Source organism: Passer montanus, unplaced genomic scaffold (assembly GCF_014805655.1).
Source record: "Passer montanus isolate IOZ18808 unplaced genomic scaffold, ASM1480565v1 scaffold29, whole genome shotgun sequence".
Taxonomy (NCBI): Eukaryota; Metazoa; Chordata; class Aves; order Passeriformes; family Passeridae; genus Passer; species Passer montanus.
Genome location: NW_024367596.1, coordinates 3,807,768 through 3,830,779, shown reverse-complemented (window position 1 = coordinate 3,830,779; position 23,012 = coordinate 3,807,768). Strand labels below are relative to the sequence as shown.

The window sequence follows — 23,012 nt, the reverse complement described above, 5'->3', positions numbered from 1 at the left end:
TCCAGGACAGTCGCAGCTGAGGTGGGAACCGCGCCGGGCACTTCTCCCTGAGCTTGGTGCTGTGACCATGGGACTGGTCTCTGCACAGCACAAGGCTGAGATTTATTTGTGTTTGTGGCAGCACACAAAGACTCCTTTGGGATCACTCTGAGGGCTTTAACAACTCCTGTTAAAAAACTAAGTACAACAGCTAAGCAAGAACTAATGAAAATAGTGGAGAAAGCGTGTGCACACACTCAGAACACTGTGCACCCATCCTGGATCCTGGCAAACTGGCACAGGGAGATGTTTACAAGGGATGGGTCTTCCTATTACATCAGTTGTATACACAGAGATAAAAGCATGATGTCATTTGTTTTCCTTGTGGATTTATTTCATAATTAGGGATGACACTTGAAACATTATCCTCTTTCTTAGACTCTTTCAGAAGCCTAGAGATTGCAAAATATGGCAAATATGGGGTCAGTTAAAAGGAAACTAAACTCTGTGTTTTTTACTTTTTGATAATTATTACTTTTAAAGCATTAAAAATAAATGTGTTGCTTTTTAATTTTATTTTTGAATGCTGGAAATGGAAACTGTAGGACAGAAAGCTTTCTGATCATTGGAGGGCCAGGCTGGTATTTCCAGATGAAACACAGTTGAATTTCAGTGGGATTCGTGTCTCACTTTGCACTGAAATGTCAGTGCAAATGACGCGTCTCTCAGTGCCAAAAGTAACCAGGTAGTGGGAATAGGAATGAGTTTTAGTTAGACTATTTAAAACTATTTTAATTTAGCAATTCTTTAACTTCACTGGCTAAATAAGAGTTTGAATCTAGAAAATTTGTACTGAATCATTGGTATGTGGCCTTTTCAGTTAGGATATTAAATGCTGCAACAGTATCCCTTGAATTTTCCAAAATCCTGCATTTGATGCGTCTCCCATTACTAAAGTAAATCAAGATGATGTGGGTTTCCATCATTAATCATTTCAGGTCAGGTTTCTTTATTACAAAGCAAAATACAGCACATACACATCTTAAAAATATTTGCAGGTATGTTAGAATATATATATGTCACAGATATCAGATACTACATTGGGGTTCCACAAAGCTGCCAACACTGGAGTTTGTTATGTCTACACACATATAGCCAAAATTTTCACTGGCTAAATCTAATGTAGTTACATCAGACTAAAGCAGCCAAATATGTCTTGTGATGATGGCCTTGATTAATTCTGATTGCATGCTGATTTGGAAAATCCACTGCACCAGGAAATAACTATAAAATATTGAGTTTGTTGGATTTACTTTAAAAGATAAATTAGCACAAAGACTAAGATAAATATATTAATAACTACTTAGCTTTTAAGAATAATATTTTATGGACCAACAAGACAGGGAAACATTTGTACATATATAACAAGCAATGCAATCCGAATTCAAAGTCTTCTAGAAAAACACTGAGTATGCAAGGACAAGCCTTCCCAAAGCAAAATCCTCTGTTGGTGAAACAGGTCTTAAAATATTTCTAAAATGATCAAGTTATGTTGTAAGAAATACGGTATTTGCACCTGAATATGCAGAATTATTTACCCATAAGAATACCTATAGCAGATTGCTGAAAAATCAGAATTGAGTTAATCACATAATTTACTTCTATACCTGCCTATTCCTAACTTTACTCTGTGCACTCAAGTGCTGCTCTTAAATTAAGTCACCACAAACAAGTTTGCTTTGATCTTCTCCATTTCTGCTGTGAGACAAGTCTTTCCTATTTAATCTGAAAAATCATTCACCTTTTGGTATTACTTAACAGGTGTTTCATCACCATTTACATAAAAAACCCAGCACTTTATTTCATGTCTACTTACGTCTATCGTGCAGACCTTAGTTTTGGGTACAGTGAAGCCACCATGAACATCCAAGTGTGTCCCCTCTCTATGAGTCTTCCTTCCAGGCTGCCTCACTAATGTGTTTGGCAGCTTTTAAAACACATCAAGATTAACGTGTCAAAACCTGCCTTAACTAACGCTGACTTTACTTTAAATACAAACTGAACTTGTCTTGATTAGCTCTCATCCCTGCTCCTAAGCCCTCCCCACTCTGACATCACAAGCTCTTCTCCAATACCATCCCCTAACCAGGCTGTAAAAACATAATTACACGAAGAGCACTACACTGAGCTGATAAACCTATTTCACATTTAACCTGCTAAGCCATTGTTAGCTTTTAAGATGCTTGATGCATTCACTTAAAATCTCCCCGTTCCAACAAGAAATACAAGACAAGGTTTGGAATTGCTTGGCTCTCCCCTGTTGTGTTACCTATTTATACTGATTTTTAGAAAGGGTGCACTTCTGACTGGGCAAGGAGTCATCCCAGAAGTGTGACACCCCAGAGCTGTGTAGCTGATGGGATTGGGGGGAGCTGCAAGGTGGAAATCCTGTTAAGCATATTGTGAGGCTAACACAGGGATCAGTTGGTTATACTGCTCAAGCCGGCAATTTACTCTTTAATTCTCGCTGGCCATCAGTTGGCTCTCAGAACCAATGCCTAGAAATGGCAAGTTTGGAAATGTCAGGGAGTGTTTGGTTTCTTCCAATATCTGTGTCAGTTGGTGGGGTGTTTGTTAATCCTTAATTACCTGCCTAAAATTCATCAGGTGTTCACTGCAACAACAAAATATTGCCTCTTGTTCTCTCTAAAACACTGACTCAGTGCCTAAACCTGTGCTCGTTCCTATTGAAAATCACTCTCAGGAAAGTGTTATCTTTAGCAAAGAGGTGTGATTCTGCTCTACCTCTGCACAACCTCACAGAAAACAAAATCTTTTTTATAACACAAAATATATTTGTTTTAATGTGGAATTATTTAAATTTTTTGAAGCGACTGTGACTCTAAATATTTTTGTTTTAAATTCCATCGTGTCTGTTTTGTTGCTACCTGGACTTTCTTTATACAGAAAAAAAAAATCACATCCAGAAATATTGCTTTAAAAATCCACTACTGGGTTTTAAAAAAGAATCTTAGGTCTTCCTTTAAAAAAATTAAATTATTAGAGACCAGTTAAAATAAACTGAGAATAGTTTTCATGCGGTTGTCCAAATCTTTGCATGTGCAAGCAGACAAGGAAGCAAAGGAGCATTCTAAGTTTAAAGATCATTTTCACCTTGTGTTCAGTCCATTAAATTCATAGCTGCCTGTGACTTGAAATGTAATGAGTAGCTAGTCTTGAAAAAAGTGTTTTTACTGGATTTTTTTTCAAGATTGTCTGGGTGAGGCTGCAGCAAATGCTGTGTAAGATGTGGGGTTGGCCAAATAAATAAAAGTAAAAACTTGTATCAGCATCCATTTTTCATCAGAAGTTTTAGTCCATGTGAATCATGTTTCAGGAAAACATGATTCAAAAGTTAATTCTCAGAAAAAAAATTACTTCCTGAGGTAGGAAAAAAACCCCCAGCAATATAATAAGGTTATCTCTATATTTTTTCCTGTTTTACCTAGTGAGGGAAGTTTGGAGAGAGAAACTCTGCTTCACAAGATCTCTGGCACGCAGCTCTTGGATTCTGGCACAGAAGCAGGATTGGTGTGTGCTGTAGTGAACTGTGACAAACACAGCTCATGAAGATGCTTCAGTGTCCCTCTGCAGGGAAGAGCCAGTTGTTCTTGCCTGGATGTTGCAGGCATGAGGCAGGAGAGCATTTCTGTATCACACAGTGGTCTGCATGTCCCTGAGCATTCCTGTTCCTGCTGGGTGTCTTCACCTGAGGAAAAATGGCACAGCACCAAAGGAGGGACAGAGAGACGTGTAGGAAATTAGTTATGAACAGAAATTAACGACCTTTGGGAAGTTTGGGTACTACTCTAAGGCTGAATTAAGAACAAAGAGATTCTCTCAATTAATTTCCAAAGAAATGTCAACTACTACCCATCTTTCTCAATTCCTGAAGTACCAGGATGTGCCCTTTTGTTCCCTTTTGACAAAATCTGTGGCAGACATAGCTCAGCTGACAGGATTTATGGTCTTTAAGAAAAGGTAAAAATTGCATTAGACAATTTTATTGTCTAATAATAAATAGACAGTTCAAGAATTATATTGGTTACCAAAATGCAGTGCTGGAATGGATTTGTAGAAGTAGAGAACCTGCTAAACTAGAGCCTAAGCAGGTTTTAATCCATTCTTTCTAAACGCTGTCTGTCCTAAGTGAGGAACCTGTGAAAGAGTGGTAATCCCTGTTTCTTCTTATCAAGTTTATTGGAGCAAGATAAAAATCTACTTATATCCACTTTAATGGAGAGATACCATGAAATGGACAGAGACAGAACTTGATAAATGGCTTATTTATCACAGGTCAGCCTGTCTTTTTCCAACATGAAATCTGTGTTCAGACATATCAGATTCTTTAGCTAAACCTTGCTTCCTTGCATGTTTCCCCCAGAAAGGTCTAATCTAGAAGAACATAGCTTTTAAATTGGAGTAATAATTAGTGAAGTAAATCACAGCACACATAATACTTTTAAGGAAAGCATTTAATGGTGGACATGTTTTCATATTTGCTTGTTTAGTGATTTTTTTCATTACCTTTTGTATGGATTTAGGGTATTTTTGGATGTGAAAAGGCAAGTAATGACAACATTAGTATCACATTCAAAAGGAAAAGTGTTGAACAAATACTTTTTTGGAAGTAACTTTTGAAACAGCAATCAGAATACAGAGACTGGATGCTGTCATTGAGGATGGCCCTAAAAATGCTTTGTAACCAGCTCCTATATCTGCATAAACTTGCTTTCTCTGGCAACACACATTCAAGTTGAGGTTCCACAGAATGGAAATGGGAGTTTTGCTGAACTATCCAGCTCCATTGTACCAGATGGTACCGTATGGAGGTACCACTGATCCTGTGTCTCTGTTGATTTGTAATTAGGTTTCTAGTAATTAATATAGTTTGCAGGCCTTGCATGAACTCTGCAGATTGCCCATTCATGTAAATGATTAACTGAAAGGGGATTAATCCTGGCAGAAGTTCAACCAAAAAGAATTTTCCAGACTTAAAATCTTCTCTATCAGTCTAGTATCTTGTAATAGAACCTGAAAGTTAAGTTTGCATTTGTGTAGCTCAGTTTTAAAAGGAGTAACTTGATATCTGAGTGTTAAAAGTATCTGCACTGTGTGCATAAATGTACATTTTGTGCAATAGATCTATAAGTCTTGCTTTTTATGGAATTCAAAATGCAAATTCAATATGACATAGTAGTTGGAAAAATCGACTTGTCATTACTATTTAGTAGAAGGTAATGCAAATTCTAGTTTTGAAAAAAAGAATATTGTTTGGAATTCTACAGTTCATGTTTACCTGCACATGCTGGAATATGTAAAGATTGGAATTCTTACAGCTATAATAAATCAGTGACAACAGGGATTGTCACACAGCTCTGCACACAACCAGTTCATCCAGCACTAGCCCTTGCAAGACTATCACAGAATCCCAGAATGATTTGGGTTCAAAAGGACTTTAAAGCTCATCCAGTTCCAACCCCCTGCCATGGGCAGGGACACCTTCCACTCTCCCAGGTTGCTCCAAGCTCTTCCAACCTGGCCTTGAACCTGGCCTTGTCCTGCCAGGTGTGCAGCCCCTTCAGGTCAGGCAGGCATTCCCTGGGGAATGGTCCTTCCAGCCCATTGTGTGTGCAGTCTGCTCTGAAGGATTTTGTCTGGTCCTAAAGCCAATCCCTGTGGCTCTGTGGATCACCTGGCTATAAAGAAAGTCAACATCAAATTAATGGGTGACACAGATGTTTGTCACGAGCAGCACAGCATCAGTGCCAGCTGAGGGATTCCCAGCTGTGTGGGCAAGGCTGAATTCCCCTGCCTCAGTTATGAGGGGTCAAAGTCAGAGGATGAATGGAAGGGACAGAGCAGGAGACAGAGGATAGAGAGAGCTGTGGAGAGCATGGTTTGATGCATGTGGTTGGAAAAGATGAGGGCAGCAAACCTGGTGCTGGACCAGGCCACTCTTCCTTACCCTCCCTTGGCAACAGCTCCTGGCATGTGTGTTCTGAGTCAGTGCAGCCCAAGAGTGTGACACCTGGAGCTAGCAAAGTCAACCATGGGGCAATGAACATTTTTCCAGCCCCACCAATTCCTTGCTCCATGCTCCCCAGCAAATCAGGCCAAGCAAGAGACTCCTGCAGAGGCAAAGCTGGGGAAGGGAACTGCCATGGAAGCAAACAAGGGGCACAGTGTTGTTAAATGCTGTAGCACTCAGATTATCAAAAACTTGTAACAGATAAAAGTCCCAAATCATTACGTTCTGTGTATATTGGGCCAAGTGCCTCCCTAATGTAACTGTGATTATACAACACCAGGGATGGGTTTAGTCCACTGTGTTTAGACTCTGTATTATTTTAACCAGATGCTTGGGGTTTGTTTTCCTTTAGTGGATAATAAGGGCCATCCAAAACAGAGTTGCTGATTTGCTTGGGTTTCATTGAAAGAGACACTACTAAAGGGAGAGGAAATCCCCAAAATGATACTCAGTGATTAAGCACATAGAATATAGGATTTCAGTGTTTGCAAATCCTTTTTTTCAAATGAACTTGTGGCACTAATCCTCTAATGGCATTATTTCTTTGGAATATATGCCGGATTAAGGAGTCACAATGAGGCAAAGTACAAAAATCCACATTAATCTCTCCCCAATGGATGGTGTGTGGGATGCAACTTAAACTATTTTGTTCCAAAATTGGTTCTGTTCCTAACCTTGCCCCAGGTCTAGACAGAGGGAAGAGTAGATATAAACAAGAGTGACACTGAGCACTTGGCAGATGGTCACAGGCCATTTAACTGGATAGAAAGGGGAAGACTCTATTATTTTTAAACTCCAAAAGCTAAGCCTACCCTGTGCTGTCCATGACATGCTGCAGGAAGCAGACATAGGGCTCTGACAGGAGCAGGACACCTGTTCAGAAGTGTGGCAGGGAGGAGATGGACAGAGCAGTGAACAGGGCATGGCTGGGCCTGTTGCAAAGTGCTGCTCATGTTTGCAGCCTAGTGCAGCCACCTCGCCCTTGTTAGCCTGCTTTTTGGGGGGAATAATCCTGTTGGCACTTCTTCTCCCATAGCTGATGTAAAAAAAGCTAAGGATTTGCTTTTTAGGAAGAGGAGACCAGGTCACGGTGTTTATCTTCTGACTGAATAACAGGGATCTGTCAGAGTGCCCTGGAGTATTGTCACTGTCATTCAACATTCTCAACTGGTGAAAAAACTTCTGAATTGGCAGCACATCACCTGAAATACGGATGTCAGAGCATGTGAGTTAGCCCAGCCTAACCACTGTAATTGGTGCTTAACATGCTAAAATATTTCCCCAGTTTCACAGGACAGAGATTATCAAATATTCCCGTTCCTTGTTCTCACTGAACTGCAGTGGGCATTGAGAAGTCTTGGGCCAGGAGAGCCCAGGACTTGTTCACAAACACAGGTTGTCTGGTCTCTGCTTCATTCCCAGTCACTCTGCTGTTAAGCACAAGCAAAGAACTGTCAAATTCAGTTCTTCATCAACAGAAATGCTGGGATTTTCCATTTTCTGCATAGCTGAGATGCCTGGACACCTGAATTAGTGCAAATTCCTGACGTGGATACAGCTCTGTAGTGAGATGCTGATTTCAGAAACAGAGACAGGACAGCCACTCCTGGTGTCAGAAAACCCTAAAGTCAACTTGGAGATCCTTTCTGTTTGGGAATAGAACTGTGCCCTCCTTTTCTACAGAGAAGGATGGTTGATCACAATGGTTCTGTGCATTTCTAGCTGCTGTAAATGTTTCCCAGCACGGTACCTCTCACGGGCAAGAGGATTTTCCTGATGTTCACTTTTTCTTCTCATCTTACCCTGTTGACTCCTTGCAGCACCCTGTGCCTCATTCCACCCTGTCTGAATCCTTTGTCTAGTTTCACCCTGAGACAAGCTCTTCCTCAGGCTGTTTTTGTTTACCAGCTTTATCATTCCCCACCAGTTTGTATATGTCTTTAGTGTATACAGAATTTATACAGACAGTGGATGGTCCCTTGTGTTTAAGGAAGTATAAATTATATTGCACCAGGTGCAGACAAAGGTAAGCAGGAAATGATAAGGGAAATGGAGAGTTTGCCACAGGAGGGGAGAAGTGTTTGGCTGGTTTAACTTGCAAAAGGCAAGACTTCATAGACTGAAAAAGATTATCAAGGCTAAAGAGATTGAGCATAAATGGCCCTGCATATGGTTAAGACAGAAATTGTGATGTTCACCATTGAGGAAATCAGACTTTAGGATAGACAGACAGACAAAAAAATGTGTACTAGAGTTTGAGGTATACATAAGGTGTGTCCAGTAATTGCAGTGTAATGTTGTATCATGGTGTTGCCCAGAAGATGATTGTGACTTCTCTTGTGTCTTCTCCTAAAATGATCAGGAGTGTCAGTCCTCCCTTTTTCTTACTGAGCTGTGCCTCAGCACTATTGCTGACCAGTATGGACAAAAGGGGTGGGAAAACAAAGAGCTTTTCTTCAGGTACTCTTGTAATCTGATCTCGGCGGTGACTCAGCCTCTTCTAACAACAGCTGTCTCAGGAGCATGCAGTGGTTTGTGAGCAGCAGCGAAGATTTTGCTGCCACTTCCTGATTTCTGCCTTGAGAGAGATCTAAGCTGGGACACGATCGGAGCATTTAAATGGACTTCTCAGCCCCAGGAACGGCAGACTTGGGGATAGAGTACAGAGGATTAGAGATATCAGGAAAGAGCCCACAAACCACTTTGCAGAGCTGCTGCTGTCAAACTGATGAAGACAGAAACTTGTGAGAGAAAACAGCACGGAAAGTTCCTGTTAAGGAAAGGAGTGAGGTTTTGTTTGCATGTCGTGCCTCACCTACCCCACAAACCCTGAAAGTGCTGTAAAAACTGAAAAGTGTGAAAGGGAACCTCAGGTGTACCAATGGAAAAGACAGGTATGTTCTTTGTTTAAAATAACGCCTCTCTACAGCAGGAAATGACAGCCAGGGAAAGCAGGATTGCTCTACAGCTCGGTAACTGTGCATGTACATCAAGGTACATTGGTTTGTACCATTTTTGTATTTCTAAGGAATACAGCTGTGACAACACATTCATGCCAGATTTTGAACATTGCCTCAGCTTTTTGTGATTGTAAGTGCTCTGCTCTTGAACTCTTGTATCGTGGCTATGATATATAGTTGGATGGAGGCAATGGTGGTAAATTCTCAGTGCATCTGCCATTATGAAAAAGGTAAGCAAGAGTAAACATTACTAAATTCTAATTGTAATTCACACTAATTCTGTCTGCTGATCCCTTGAAAGATGACCAGAACTGCCAGGATAGACATGAAGAGAACAACCCAAAGAGTTCCCCATTTGACTTTGTTATAAAACAGTTCCAAGGAAAGAAGTGTGCTCCTGAAAAAAGGAAAGAGCAGCCTTCAGCCATCAAGCAGTTCTTCAAAGGTTTTGACTTTGGGAAATCTGAAGGCAAGGACAGAAGAGAAATTGAAGAAACAGAAATAAGCAATGATGGAGCTGATGATCCGAGTGAAGAGGAAGATGTCTCTGTAGAAGGTATTGCTGGTACAATAATGAAACACATATGTATGTGTATATATTTTAATTTCATAGAAAATCAGCTGTTTTCTTGCTATCCAAAATCCTGTATTTGCTGCCTACAGTTTATCCTCTAGCCAGGATTTACTTCTGATTGGAACATTATCAAGGATGTACCCTCTGATTTGATAGGTGCTGAGCAAGGAGTTAAATCCACATTGATGAGGAAGGGCAAAGCTTTTGGCTGACTTCTCTCTTGTGTTTATTAGCAGAGGTAACCAGGGCCCTATTTCTTTGTTGCTCAGATGGACTTTCACATCTCACTTCTGAAGCAGAGTCACCATCTGGTGAGCAGAGATTTAACCAGTTCATGGAAAAACTGGGAAAGAAACCCAGCAGCAAGAATCTGGATCTAAATAATTGTGCACTAACTGCAGCAGATATAACAGAGTTGGGTAAATGCACATTTTATTCAGCTAATCACTTCATGTATTTCTTTAATTTTTATTTGCCTGTTCTATTATTCCCTCTCCTCTTTTCCCTTCCCTTTCTTTTATACAGGCCATATTAACATTTCATCTAATGGTCCTGGGTCTGTGAGAAATATTAATGAACAAATTATGTCAATTATGTACTATATATAAGTATAGAAATCATCCAGGTCTATGAAGCAGATGAATGTCCTTACACTCTAGCTACAGATAAGAAAAGTGAGGTACAAATTGTCATGGCTTTATAATTCTGTATTGGTTGTAGAAAACTTCTCAATATTAAGATGTGATATCCAGGGTGTGCAGAAACATGCAGACAGAAAAGCTTTTTCTTTTCTTTCCTTACAGCTTCTTTACTGCCGTTTCTCCCAGAGCTGGAAGAGATCAGCCTGTCCTGGAATGGTTGTGTTGGAGGAACTTTGAAAGCTCTCACTGCCCATCTTCATCACGTGAACCTGTTAAAAGTCCTCCGAGTTAACAACTGCAGGCTGACAGCTGAGGATGTCATCTCCTTAGGTACAGGATTTCTTGTACATTTACTTCCAGACAGCTTGGGGCTAATGTAATCCATCTCATCTCTTCCTACATCCTACTCCTGCTGCTTCCACACTGGGCAAAGTAAGCTCCTGCTGTGAAACTGTAGAAACTTGGACTTATAGGTGACCTTACACTTTTAGGTAGCTCTGCAGAGTTCATTCCACAGGGTGTGAAGCTTTCATACTCAGAAGGGAAGAGAATCTGGTCCTATTTGCAGGAAAAAATATTTTTAATTTGGATTGCTTTTTTTTTTGTCTACAAGCAGGATCAATCACAATAGGGTCAGCTTAGGTCTTGGAGCTGCAGGACAGGTGAGTGCTCATCATGAAAACCCCAAAGGTCTTTTGGGAGAAGAATTGAACCAGAAGTGCTGCCTCAGAGCTTTATGAATTGGTGTTTCTTTAAAGTCTGGGAGAAGCTTATTTCTCTGCTTCCTTCTTTGCTTGGAGTGCCTGCACCCTGCTTTCTGCAAAGTGTGGGATGGAAAGGTTTTTAAGGTGGTGTTGCACACTCAGGTTCTGGCACAGAGCCACCTCTGGGCCTGGAGTTTACTCCAGAATGGATCTGTGGTATGTATTTAAAAGAAAGGTAAACACAATCAATTGGAAATTATAAAACTTATTGCTTATTTTGTAAGTTCTAAACTGGGTCTGAGTTGTGAAGCTGGGCTTTGTTTATGTCATTCATATCCAAGCCTTTTCCAGGAAAGGTTCAGAAATAAAGTGACGTATATGGTGGTAGATCAAAAGTGAGTCATGCAATCTCTTGGGGAGGAAATAGATATTTCTACAAAAGCTGGTGAAAATAAGTGCTCTGTTTCTGATGAATGTGAAATCTGTATTTAATTTTCTGTTATTTTTTCAAATTTATTTCGTTCTTTTCCAAACCCTTCTCATAGATTTGGTTTTTGTTTGTTGTGGGGTTTTTTTTCTCCTTCTGAATTTTATTGGTCATTTTCCCAATTGATTCTTTCTGCCAGGTTCTTCAGTGCTGTTTCCTTCCCAGTTCAGTTTAGCTTCTGCTGGGACAGACAAAAAAATTGATCACAGAACTTGAATTTCCAGACAAAATGTGATGCCCTTGACACGTGGAATAGCAACAGTCAGTTTGCATTGATTTTGCCTGTGATTTTGAAAACAACTTGTGCATTTAAGCCAATCCTGGCTGTGTGACCTTGTCCACATTTCTCTGCAGAAATGTGGCCTCTTGTGGACTCAGCACATCCTGCTTAGAAATCAATGTCTGAAATACAACCATAATATCAACCTATTCTATGTGTTGCTCAGTGCTTGACTGTGAAAGGTGATAGGAAACAATTCCTGGAGTTATATTCCTTTATTTATCTTCTGGGAGGAAAATGTGTCTGGAAAGCTATAGTCCTCATGTCAAACAGAAACAGGCTATGCTGCACTTCTCAACTGTAGAGCATTGCTCAGTATTCAACACTGAGGCAATAATTTAAAATAAATATAAATAATTTAAAATAAATAATTTAAATTATTTTAAATTATTGCCTCAGTATTCAACACTGAGGCAATAATTTAAAATAAATATAAATAATTTAAAATAAATAATTTAAATTATTTTAAATTATTGCCTCAGTATTCAACACTGAGGCAATAATTTAAAATAATTTAAAATAAATTTAAAATAAGATGTGGCCTTTCCTCTCAAACCCGGATATTCACTTACAGAAGTAATTATTTTTCTATTATAAATCTTTTGTGAAAAATTAATTATGAAAAACACACAGACATGAAAGGATATTACTGTTAAAATAGAATTCTCAATTATTAGGCTTTAGATTAAAAAATTGTGTATGACACTTTGAAATTGCATTTGCATATGGTCTGATTAATTGATCTTTCTTGGGAAAGAGTTTATGCAAATATGCTCTGCCTTCCTCTTCTACAAAGGAAGTTAGGAAGCTGGATTTTACAGCAGGATGTTAGTATTTCAAATAAGCACTAACACAGTTCACATTGGCAGGTGTGTCAAGCCTTGAAAAGGCTGATTTTTCTGAATCTAGTGAAAGTCAGTTCTGACTGCCTTGAAATCATGGGAAAGTTAGTTTGAGTCAAAACAATGCTCACCTTGGTTTCTTACGAAGTGAGTCAGAAATTCCTGTCAGAAACGAAACTTTCATGTTTCAGAAATAGTTGTGAGAGGAATTATTTCATTCCCTCCAAAATGACCTGTGGATGCAGTACAGGGGATGTTGGAAATTTGCCAAATAAAACAGAGCAGAACTCTCCAGGATGGTAAATTCAGACTTGTCACTTGTATTGATTTCCCTCTAGGCTGTTCTTTCTGGTCCCAGCACAGGCCAAACAGCCTGATGAGGGTTTGGGAACCTGAATAAATTTCGGGTTTATGTGCACTGTGACATTGACTTGTGATCTATCTTGCTCCTTAGACAATGTGAGATTTTATACAACATTGTTGCAGAAGCAATAACTCATTTATTTAACAATTTTCCTGGAAAGACATTAATCATAAAGTAATTTGAGTATTAAGTAGTTAACCTTCCTCTTTAATATATTCCAAACCTGTATTTTTGTTTGCACTGAAATTGATACAAGGAATGACTCATTCTAGACTTCTGTTGCAGGAGAGGCATTTGAAATTGTTTCTCAGCTTGAAGAACTGGATTTATCATGGAACAGTAACATAGGTGGAAAACTATCACTGCTGACAAAAAAACTTCAGGAAGGATGCAAATTAAAATGTCTGAAAATTACAGACTGTAACCTGACAGCAAAGGATGGAGAATCCCTTGGTATGTGTGTCCATGGAGCAGGACTGAGGCTGGCTTCACAAAAATGGAACTTATTTGACTTAGATAATGGCTGTATTGAGCTCAATGTCAGTGAAAAGTTAATTTATTTCAAGTTCTGCATTATAACAGTATTTTTGATGTGGGGATTTAGTGCACTTCCTTCCAAAGTAGAAGTTATTCCAAAGAAAGTTCTTCTCTCTAATCATATGAGGCAGGGTTGAGAAGACCTAAACCACAGTCTGGCTGCCTCAGTGGTCCAGGGTTTCTGTATCTTTTGAGACCTTCAGCCAAAAATGTGTGCCAGAATTTCCAACACTAATTGCTCAAAATTAAGCAGCTGAATTTGTAATTAGCCATGGGATTCAAAAGAAGGTCTGAGGACTGGGAATTTAGGCTGAGTTGGCAACCACTGACCATCCTTCCCTTCAGTCCTCTCCTCATTGTAGCTTAATCCTGTGTGGTCTTTTTATCTCATTGTGTGTTTTAAAAGGTTTTTGTTCAGTAGAGAAAACCATGACTCTCATCTCCACTGCAGGAGGAGCCCCATATATAACAGACATTCCTATGTATTTTCATTAGAAAATTTTACTTGTATTGTATACAAGTACACAGTATACAATACTGATAGTATTTCTGCTTCATATTCCTCTGTATTTTTCTAACAGCCCCTGTATTTTTTCCACTTTTATTTTTATAAATGTTTTTCACAGATTTTCATGATTCCTATCCAGTCTTGTCTTTACTGTGTTGTTTAGGTAGAGCAGAAACTTAGCAAGTCTAAACCACACTGACAGGCAAAACCTGGCCACATCTTCCTGTTTATCATGGTGCTGTATTTTTCTAGGGTTCATCTTGTATGTATTCTAGACAATTACCAATTCTGGTTTTCTTTTCTTTTTTTTTTCTTTTTTTTTTTTTCCAGCTGAACTTCTAAACGTGACTCCAAACCTCGAAATATTAGATATCTCTATCAACAAAAACATTGGCTGCAGCATGAAGGTTATTGCTCAGGATCTGAAAAATGTGCCAGGCTTGAAAGAGTTAAACTTGCACATGTGTGGATTAAAGCAAGACAGCCTCCAGGGCTTAGGTTAGACTTTATGTTCAGAAAACTTTCATTCTGAATAGATTGTACATCTGAAAACCATTTAAGAAAGGCAATGAGGTGGGATTTTGCTGATGGTTTGGCAGTATTAATGGGCAATCATGATTTGCTGTTTGAGGATTGGTAAAAGACTACAGGGCTTTTCAGCAGGAGCTGAATTTACCTTCCCTGAGCTCAAGCTTATGAAAGTCAGTGAGGAGAGCCACCCTCCACACCATTTATCTGAGACACATCTCAGAGCTGTGGCTCCCTGGATGTGCTTCCTCTTTCCCCAGACAGAACATAGACAAGGACACAGACAGGCCAGCTAACTTTTAACAAGCTAGTCCTGCTTTCCAAAGGAAATCCAAATTCAAAATTACCACTTAAAGTGTCCAGTGAAGCCACATGAAATGGTCTTGTTATCTGTGTCTCTCCCTAGTGGGTGTGGCAATACAACTGGCATTAATGAGCACATCCAGCAGTAATTTCTGCAAAAGGCTGAGGATTGACTGGATGTGAGGGATGAGCTGGCCTCACCTTCACCTGCTCTCCCAGAGAAGAATGGAGCTGCATGGACAGGGAGGCTTTGCTGCATTACTGAATGTCTGCTGTGATTATACACTGGAGCTTAGCCCAGGAGCTTTGCCTGCAATACCTGGTGCAAACTTTGACGTTGAAGTAAATAGATGCCAAAGCCCTGACCTGGGCTGTTGTGGCAGCCAGTGATCAGCGTGTTCCCTTTTGCCTTTCAGACACTGCTTTGCAGCACCTTGCAGAGCTAAGGAAATTAGACATCTCATGTAACAGAGAGATTGGTGGTGGCTTTAAAGCATCAACAGCTCATTTGGCCAGCTTGAAAAATCTGGAAGTCCTTGATCTTCACCAGTGCTGTGTCACAGAAGAGGACATGACGGTTTTGTGTAAGGACATGTTGAGGAAATGCATTAAGGATCTTGGTTTTGTCTTCTGAAAATATCTCAAAGACATAAGAGATTCTGCCTGGCAGAAGAGCTGAGCTCAGTACTTTTTTCGTTAGGCAGCTCTGAAAATGCAGTGTCGGTGAGACCTTTCTTGATCAATATGGAATGGGTTTTTTGCTGAACAAAAGGAAATCTCAGTGTCTGATCCCATGTGGGACTAAGAACCTGAATCTGCCATGATTCAGATCCACAATGAGAATGTGGGAACTGCCACCAAACATTGCTTTTTTTGGATAATCAATAATTTGGGAAATATCCAGGGCAGAGTCCCCAGTGGTATAAGTTGGATAGATCCATGGTGAGTATGTGCATGGAAACATAACTGCCTAAAACCCCCTTGGTGAGCTGCACACCAAGAGGAGGGTGATTTTAGGAGCTCTTGCATTGCTGCTGCCGTGTGCTTTCTCCAGGTTGAATTAATGCACCTATAAACATTACTATGAAGAAAAAGGCATTTCCCAATCAATTTGTGAGACAGTTTATTTCTCTCTCTCTGTTGTCATAACTTTGTTTTTACTCTTAACTACAAAAAATCCCATGACTCAAAGCCTATATTGCCCACATCCTGTTTTCCATGACAAAGAAGATAACTTGAAGATTTGATGATGATGATGAAGCTTTAGGAAATGATTGATATTAGTAATATCAATCACAATTTATTTTAATTTATTTTATAATAGAGAATAATAACATTAAGACAAAGAAGTTTCAGTTAACAATGAAGGCATTTGGAAATTCCCAACTTCACCTAGAAAATTTCCAGGAAGCCATGTTCTGAGAACCTTCCACATAGTATGGAATACTTCTGAAACAGTTTTACTGAAAATGACAAGGCTATTTATGATCTAAAACATTACTCACCGTGAACTTGGGTGTAAAAACTTGGCTCGCCTTGACTTTTGGATTGATTTATAAAGAGAAGAAATTATGTCAGGCTACACAACAATTATGTTGAGCTATACAACTACACATTTGTTATGGATCAGTGACTGTCTAATAAATATTTCATGTTTTTGTAGCCCAGGTGATACCTTTACTCTCCAATCTTCAAGAGCTGAATTTGTCCTCGAATAAAAATGTAGGACTCTCATCAGATCCTCTTCTGAGCAGGCTCAGGTTTTTACCAAAGCTGAGATCTGTGACCATCAGCAATTGTGGCTTAGGTGAAGAGTCCCTTTCATCACTAGGTAAGAATGTTTCTTTAAAGTGTGCCCATTCTCTGTATATCCCTGTAGGACAAAGCATTCCCTTCTCCTTTGGCTGAACACCAAGGATCATGGTTACATTATACCTCAGGTCCTGAGTGAAAAGCCTGTGATGAAACCAGTGCTTTGTGGGACCAGGTTGCAGGAGAAGAGAATTGTATGAATTCCTCTAATATACCTGAGGGGATGAAGTTCTCTTAGTCCTTTGTCTGATAGTGAGCTTTTATATACTCCTTAATTTTGGGAAAAAAAGAAAATCTTGATTTTATACTATGCTGTAATCATAGTCTGGATGCAACACTTCACACAGTGGGGTAAAGTTTTGACTGAGGGTATTTTACCTCACTGCAGGTGAAAATTTCAGTAGAAACTTTCTGGGATAGAAAATTTCAGCATGGGGCAATGGAGGAAATGACTGCAGGGGTGGAAAAGATATTGCACATCTGTGAAGAAAAGTCCACTCCAACACAGGATATGTAAATTCAGCCTCTTTTGCCTACTTATTGCAAATCTCTGGATTAGTGGCCTTTGATAGGTGTTCCATATGGCACATGAAATCTTAGTACAGAGGGATTTCTCAGTTACTGTGTCTTGTGCACTTGTATTTCATACTGTTTACTCGTGACATTAAACCTGGAGTAAAACTTGACTGCCTCCAGCAGCAGCAGTAGCAAGCTAAGCTGGTCAGAGGTCCTTGCAGAAAGAGTATTATGTTTATATCACTACAGTTATGTAAGACTGACACTGTGGAAATCAGAGCTGCCAGAAGATACAAAGCATCTCACCTTAAATAGTGAGTTCACAGCAAAAAAATTGCTGTCTTTAAATGGATATAAAATCGTTTAAAAGCAAGCTATTAAATTAATTTAGTGCAAGAAGGCCAAAACAATAATTTGAATAGAAAGACAAAAAACTGTCTCCATAGAGTCTTGATAGATTCTTAGGTAGAGCCATTTTTTTTTGTTGGTTTTTTTGTTTGTTTGTTTGTTTTGTTTTGTTTGTTATGACTTTTATTGGGATAAAAGAATTCATTGTAAGCACAAGCTGTTAGGATCTTACTTACGGGTGAATTGCAGGTGAGGTGTCTGTTGAGGCCGTGTTGTTTTCTCTTAGTAAGCAGAAGTTGCTGGTCTTAATCTTTTCAGCTGAGGCTGCCCTTCACCTTCCTGAACTGGAGATATTAGACCTTTCTTGGAATAAGTGCGTTGGTGGGAACCTAAAGCTGCTTTTGGGAGCACTAAAGCTTGCAACGGAGATTCAAGTGTTAAGACTGAGCAGCTGTAACCTGGTGGCTGAAGATTTGGCACTTCTAAGTAAGTATAACATGGTATTTACTAGCACTCAAAGAACTGGGGCATTTAGACCACAATTCAGAAGGGACTTGTTCCATGGGCTGAGCACGTTTTTGCATTAATCAAATGAAAACATGGAAAATACAGGAGTATTTCTCCCATATTTTTCTGTGTGTCCTGGACATGCCCAGTAGAAAAGGCTAAAATGCAAAGAATCTTTAAGCACTTTTATCTTTTTAAAAAAAAAGAAGCATAATTTAGAAAATGTAGGGTTTTCATCAGTTTTTAATATCAAATATTAAAAGCTACATCTGACAAGTTTTATTTTGCTTGGATGCTGTTTTATGGCTCAGTACTTTAGAGAAAATGTCTGTGCTGATAGGCAGAAATACAGGCACTACCAGCTCCCAACCATTAGGTGGGTTTCTGGAGTCAGACTACTGGGGGAGAATTAAACCAGAAACATTTTCACCCACCACCTAGCAGCTGCTAAAAAAATACTGGAAAACAGGAACCTGATAAAGGAATAAATTCTAGGATCCTTTCAAAAAAAGGATTGATTGATTTTATATTCATGATTGTTGATTTTATTCTCATGATTCTGTGGACCTGACTCAGGGGTTTGGGTGTCTGACACTGGCAATAGCTGTGTGACAACTGTAAGGCCCTGGGATGTGAAATCTGGTGAGGTGAAGCCCAAATACTTTTGGCTTTAAAAACCATCACCCTTGATGGGTGTCTCCTTTGCCAATCATATGTTAAGGACCCCTTTAGGGTATATTTGGACCTCCCACAGTGAGAGGTGGCTGTTGTAGTCAGTCATGCACCATCACAAAGTTTTGCTTTCCTCTTTCTAAATCTCCCTGTAAAGACTGTATGCTTCTTACAATTGGCACTTGATGCAACCTCCTTCCAACTGACACCAAGGTTTTCAGGTTGCCACTCAGTACTTTGTTCTTTTTGAACTGCCTGTGCTTTAAATGTTCTAAACTCCTTTAGCTGTTATAAAACTGTCTTTCTGAGATCAGCGGCAAGTGATTTTATGTTGCTGAGGAGTTAAATCTTGCTGTTTGACTGCTGAAATGAGGTATTAAAATACCATTCTCTTTTCTGAGAAGCTTTTAAAGCAGTTACCAGGATTTATTAATTGTGTTTGTGTCTGTCATCTCTCACAGCATCCCTGAGGCAAGATGGCCATTTAGCCAGATTGCAGAAGCTGGATTTGAGTTATAACAACAACATCTCTGATGAAGGCTGGGCTGTTTTCTGCCAAGGTTTAGGAGCATTCAAGGAACTCTCAGAGCTGGATGTGAGCCTCCGGCCATCGTCCTGCCGGGACTGTGGGCCATGGTTTGGGGAGCTGTTGGCAGCTCTGGCACAGCTGCCAGCCCTGGCAGAGCTGGCCATGCAAAGATGGGCCCTTTCAGAGTCCCAGAGGAAGCAAATGGAAGGCTTTAATCAAGACAACAAAAGAAACATTCGTTTTGAGTGTTGATGAAGGTTGGAGGTGTCTGGAAGGCTTTTTGGGAGCAGCACATGAACCAAGCATTGTGTGTCTCAGAATACTGCAGTTTTTAATAATCTCTTGAAATAGTTTCACTGTTATAGAAAACTGTTATTTGACCTTCTGCAACACAGATCATTCCATTTCATAATGTTCTTTCAGATTCTCTGGGCTATGCTTACACTACTCAATCTTCATGCTGTGAATATTGCCAAGGGCACTGCCCACAGAGCAGGGCTGGCTCAGAGGGACATGCTGCAGGTTTGGCCATGGAGGGAAGGGCTGAGGTTTGTGTTAATGCAGGTGGGTGGGCAGTGTGAATGTGGCCTCAGAAAATACCTCTAATGTGAAAATACTTGAAACCTCCATGTTTTAAATGTTAGTTTCTTCTCTCCTGAAAATTTTGCCTCTTTGTGAATTAACTAAATCATAAGTGGGAGATTGGGAGTTCATCCCCACCACTCAACATTATAGATTAGTCCAGCAAGGAGAATACAGAAGGAGCTGGTCTGCCTCTGCTCTGGCCCTTGATGCCATCTCATAGTGTAGGTGAATCAGATGAATCTCTGTGTAGAGAATCAGCAAAAAATCAAGGTAAGAAACACTTATTTGGTGTCTTTGCAAGTCTTAGAGACAAGGAAAAAGTTATGGTACATTAAATCAGAGATATGTCCTGCTACTTTAACAAGAATTTTGGTTACAGAGTGCCAAATTCTGGCACAGTCACTTGTGTCATGGAGCGTGTTAACCCACACGTGAGCTCCAGGACTGCAGTGGGATTATTCATTGGTAAGGTATTTTAGGAAGTAAAGATATTAGATCTGCCCACTGAGTGAGGAGTCTTAGAGAAATCCTGAGGCAGCTTGAGGGATAAAGTACTGCTCAATTAGCTCTGAGCATCTCTACATGCTGCAGCACTCTCCTGGAGGAGAGGCACGACAGGATCATTCAGTGGCACCTTCCTAACTTGCTAAGGCCCCCCTCAGCAAGTTCTCCCCTGCAGATGCTGATCAATGTTCAGCTTTCAATCCATGCAACCCTTCCAACATCAGCTTTTTCCTGTTCAGGGCTATAACCAGCAGCTGACTGTGCTGATACCTATTGATCATTTAATCCATGATTTCATGTAAGAGTCACCCTGGACTTCCTGGTTCCACTTGAAAAGTGCACTTGGCTCCTCCAGCTTTGAGGAATGTGAATTGAACTGGAATCTCTTGGTCAGGGACAGAGGAAATTGCTCTGTAGGATCCTAAACCTCTGAAATAAAGCAAAGAGCTCCTGCTTCATTTAGGGCTAACAAGAGAGATTTTTAATCAGTGACTTTAGCCAGGACAGTTGTTCTAATGAGGAAAACCCATCATGTCTGTTTAACAGCATCTCACCAACCTGTTCTATTTATTACTTGTCTTCATGTGACTTTCCTCCTCAAATCCATCTTTGATCCAACTGGGAAATTGGTCTTTTATCTGTTCTGCGAGAATTTCTCTGAATTAATCCTTTCCCTCTTGAACCTCTCTCCAGTTTACCTTTAATGTCCACTTTCTGTTGAAATCTTCCTAACTGAACTCAAGCTCAGTGTCAGGGTTTCTTGTTCTTTCATAACTGGATTTGTCATTCTCAGCTCCAGAGCTCAGGACAGACCCACTGCTGGCAAACTCTCCCCTGCCCCTGATCCCTCTGCTCAGTCTTTGCCTTCTTATTATTCTGTCATGACAATTATGCCACTAAAAAGCTTTTGTTCCTTTTGTCGCCTCTACTAAATATCTTGTGCAGCTGTCAATCTGCCCAGAAATCTCTCTTCCAATAATTTCCTTGGCAGTTTCTGATTCATCCTTCTCTCTGTTCCTCTTTGCCTTCACTTAGGGTGAAATCATTTCATTAGACATTTCCAAACAATCAAAACAGCCTCAGTTATCCAGTGAAATGGAAAATCAGAACAGAGCCGTCCCACTTTGCTGCAGTCCCAGCTCTCTCCTGCCAGTGAGCATATTAATGAGATTTCAGTTCAATCAAGAGCCAAACAGAAATGAGTTCCATGCCCTGGATGCAGATTCAGAGAGCACTACCTGGAGATGGAACTCTGGTTCCTCATCAACTCCCTCAGGATTCACCACCTTCCCTGAGGCAAGGGGAGGGAGAGCAGGACTGCAGTTCTGACCAGCCAGCTGAACTAAACAAAGGGCTTTGCTCCCACCCACTCTGCATTTTGAACCTGCACAGTGGCTGGCCCCAGTCCAGCTCGATGCTCTGTGTACACTGCAAATGAAACTCAGGGGCTTAAAGGGTGCTGAGCAGTACAGAATAAAAACTAGACAAGGACATCTTGTGTCTAGGACAAACAGCTGTCTGCCTGTCAAGTGCTGTGGAAAGACATGGTTGCACGTAAATTTGACATGCAAGAATTATAGCAATATTATGTTTGTCATGGTTCTTTTTAATAACAAAGGTGTTTGATGTGTCAGAACCACAATCATGGTAGAAATTGCATCCTGCAGGCCCACTGTTTTCAAATAAGCCTGCCATACCCAGACACATCCCAAACTGTCACCAAGCCATGTCAGAGATGGGCAGTACCATGAGGCAGTGACAGCTTGCAGTCATTCAAAGTGCTGCAACTGCAGATTGTTGAAACATTAATGAACAGTTTTGCCAAAGTGTGAAGTTACTTTCAAACAGCTTTTTACACCTCTGTAAGACAGGATGGTAATACAGGTCCTGGTAGAAGTGTGTGGTCTGTCTGGAATCCTACTCCATATTCCCAAACAAGGTACTGATCATTTCTGGAGGTAAAGTTCATAAGTAAGGTTTATAAACTGTGATATTGTTTGGATCATTACAAACACAGAGAGACAACATGAGCTTTACATGCTGAGCTTTGATATTATTCCTGTTCTGACAGTTCTGGCCTGATGCTGCACCATGTACCCAAAGAGATTAAGAGTCCCTTCAGTCCTGCATTTGGGAGCAGCTCAAGTCCATGGAATTTCCATGTAGCAGCAGAACAAGATCTTGCCCCTTCTATTATTCCTGCCTGCAATTTGTTTATGTCTTCTGGCAGACATTGAATTCCTTTATCTTGTCCCAGCTGTAATCTTTCTGTGACTCCAGGAGAAAGATCTCCTTTGAAAAGATACTGAATTTATTTTCAGAAAGGCTAAGGCATTTAAAATGTTCAGTTCCTTCACCTCCACAGGTATCTAGACGCAGTCATTAAAAAGATATATTATGTCAATTAAATAGTAATATTTTGAATTTTGTTTTTAGGGAAGAAATCTCCTAAGAAAATTCTGTGGAGCTGCATTACTCTTGATAGATGAGCACAGAATATTCTGCTCATTAATGTCACATTATACCTCACAGTATGGCAGAAATTTTGGCAAAGACATCTATGTTGTTTCCTGTGCTGGAAAGATTTCTTATGGGTTTAATTTTATTTCTTAGCAGAAACATTAGTCTGCTTCTTCATTTCCTTTGTATGCACAGTGCAGCAGAGAGCAATTTAAATTAATGAAATCTGAAAGTGAGTCTTTTGCATAAATTTCTACTTCTGTAAATGCAACCTTCAAGAA

At 40.0% G+C, this 23,012-nt stretch overlaps 1 protein-coding gene across 2 annotated transcripts; it reads left to right on the top strand.

Moving 5' to 3' along the window:
* Positions 1-8,671: 8,671 nt before the first annotated feature.
* On the top strand, positions 8,672-23,012 carry LRRC31 (leucine rich repeat containing 31). 2 transcript variants are annotated; one of them, XM_039713557.1, is made up of 10 exons: positions 8,672-8,964; positions 9,332-9,586; positions 9,874-10,023; positions 10,408-10,575; positions 13,208-13,375; positions 14,298-14,465; positions 15,215-15,382; positions 16,462-16,629; positions 17,793-17,960; positions 19,115-23,012. In XM_039713557.1, the coding sequence occupies exons 1-10, from the start codon at positions 8,952-8,954 to the stop codon at positions 19,432-19,434; spliced, it is 1,746 nt and encodes a 581-aa protein (XP_039569491.1). In that variant the 5' UTR covers positions 8,672-8,951; the 3' UTR covers positions 19,435-23,012. The 2 variants fall into 2 exon arrangements, with proteins under 2 accessions (XP_039569491.1, XP_039569492.1); XM_039713558.1 differs by lacking the exon at positions 14,298-14,465.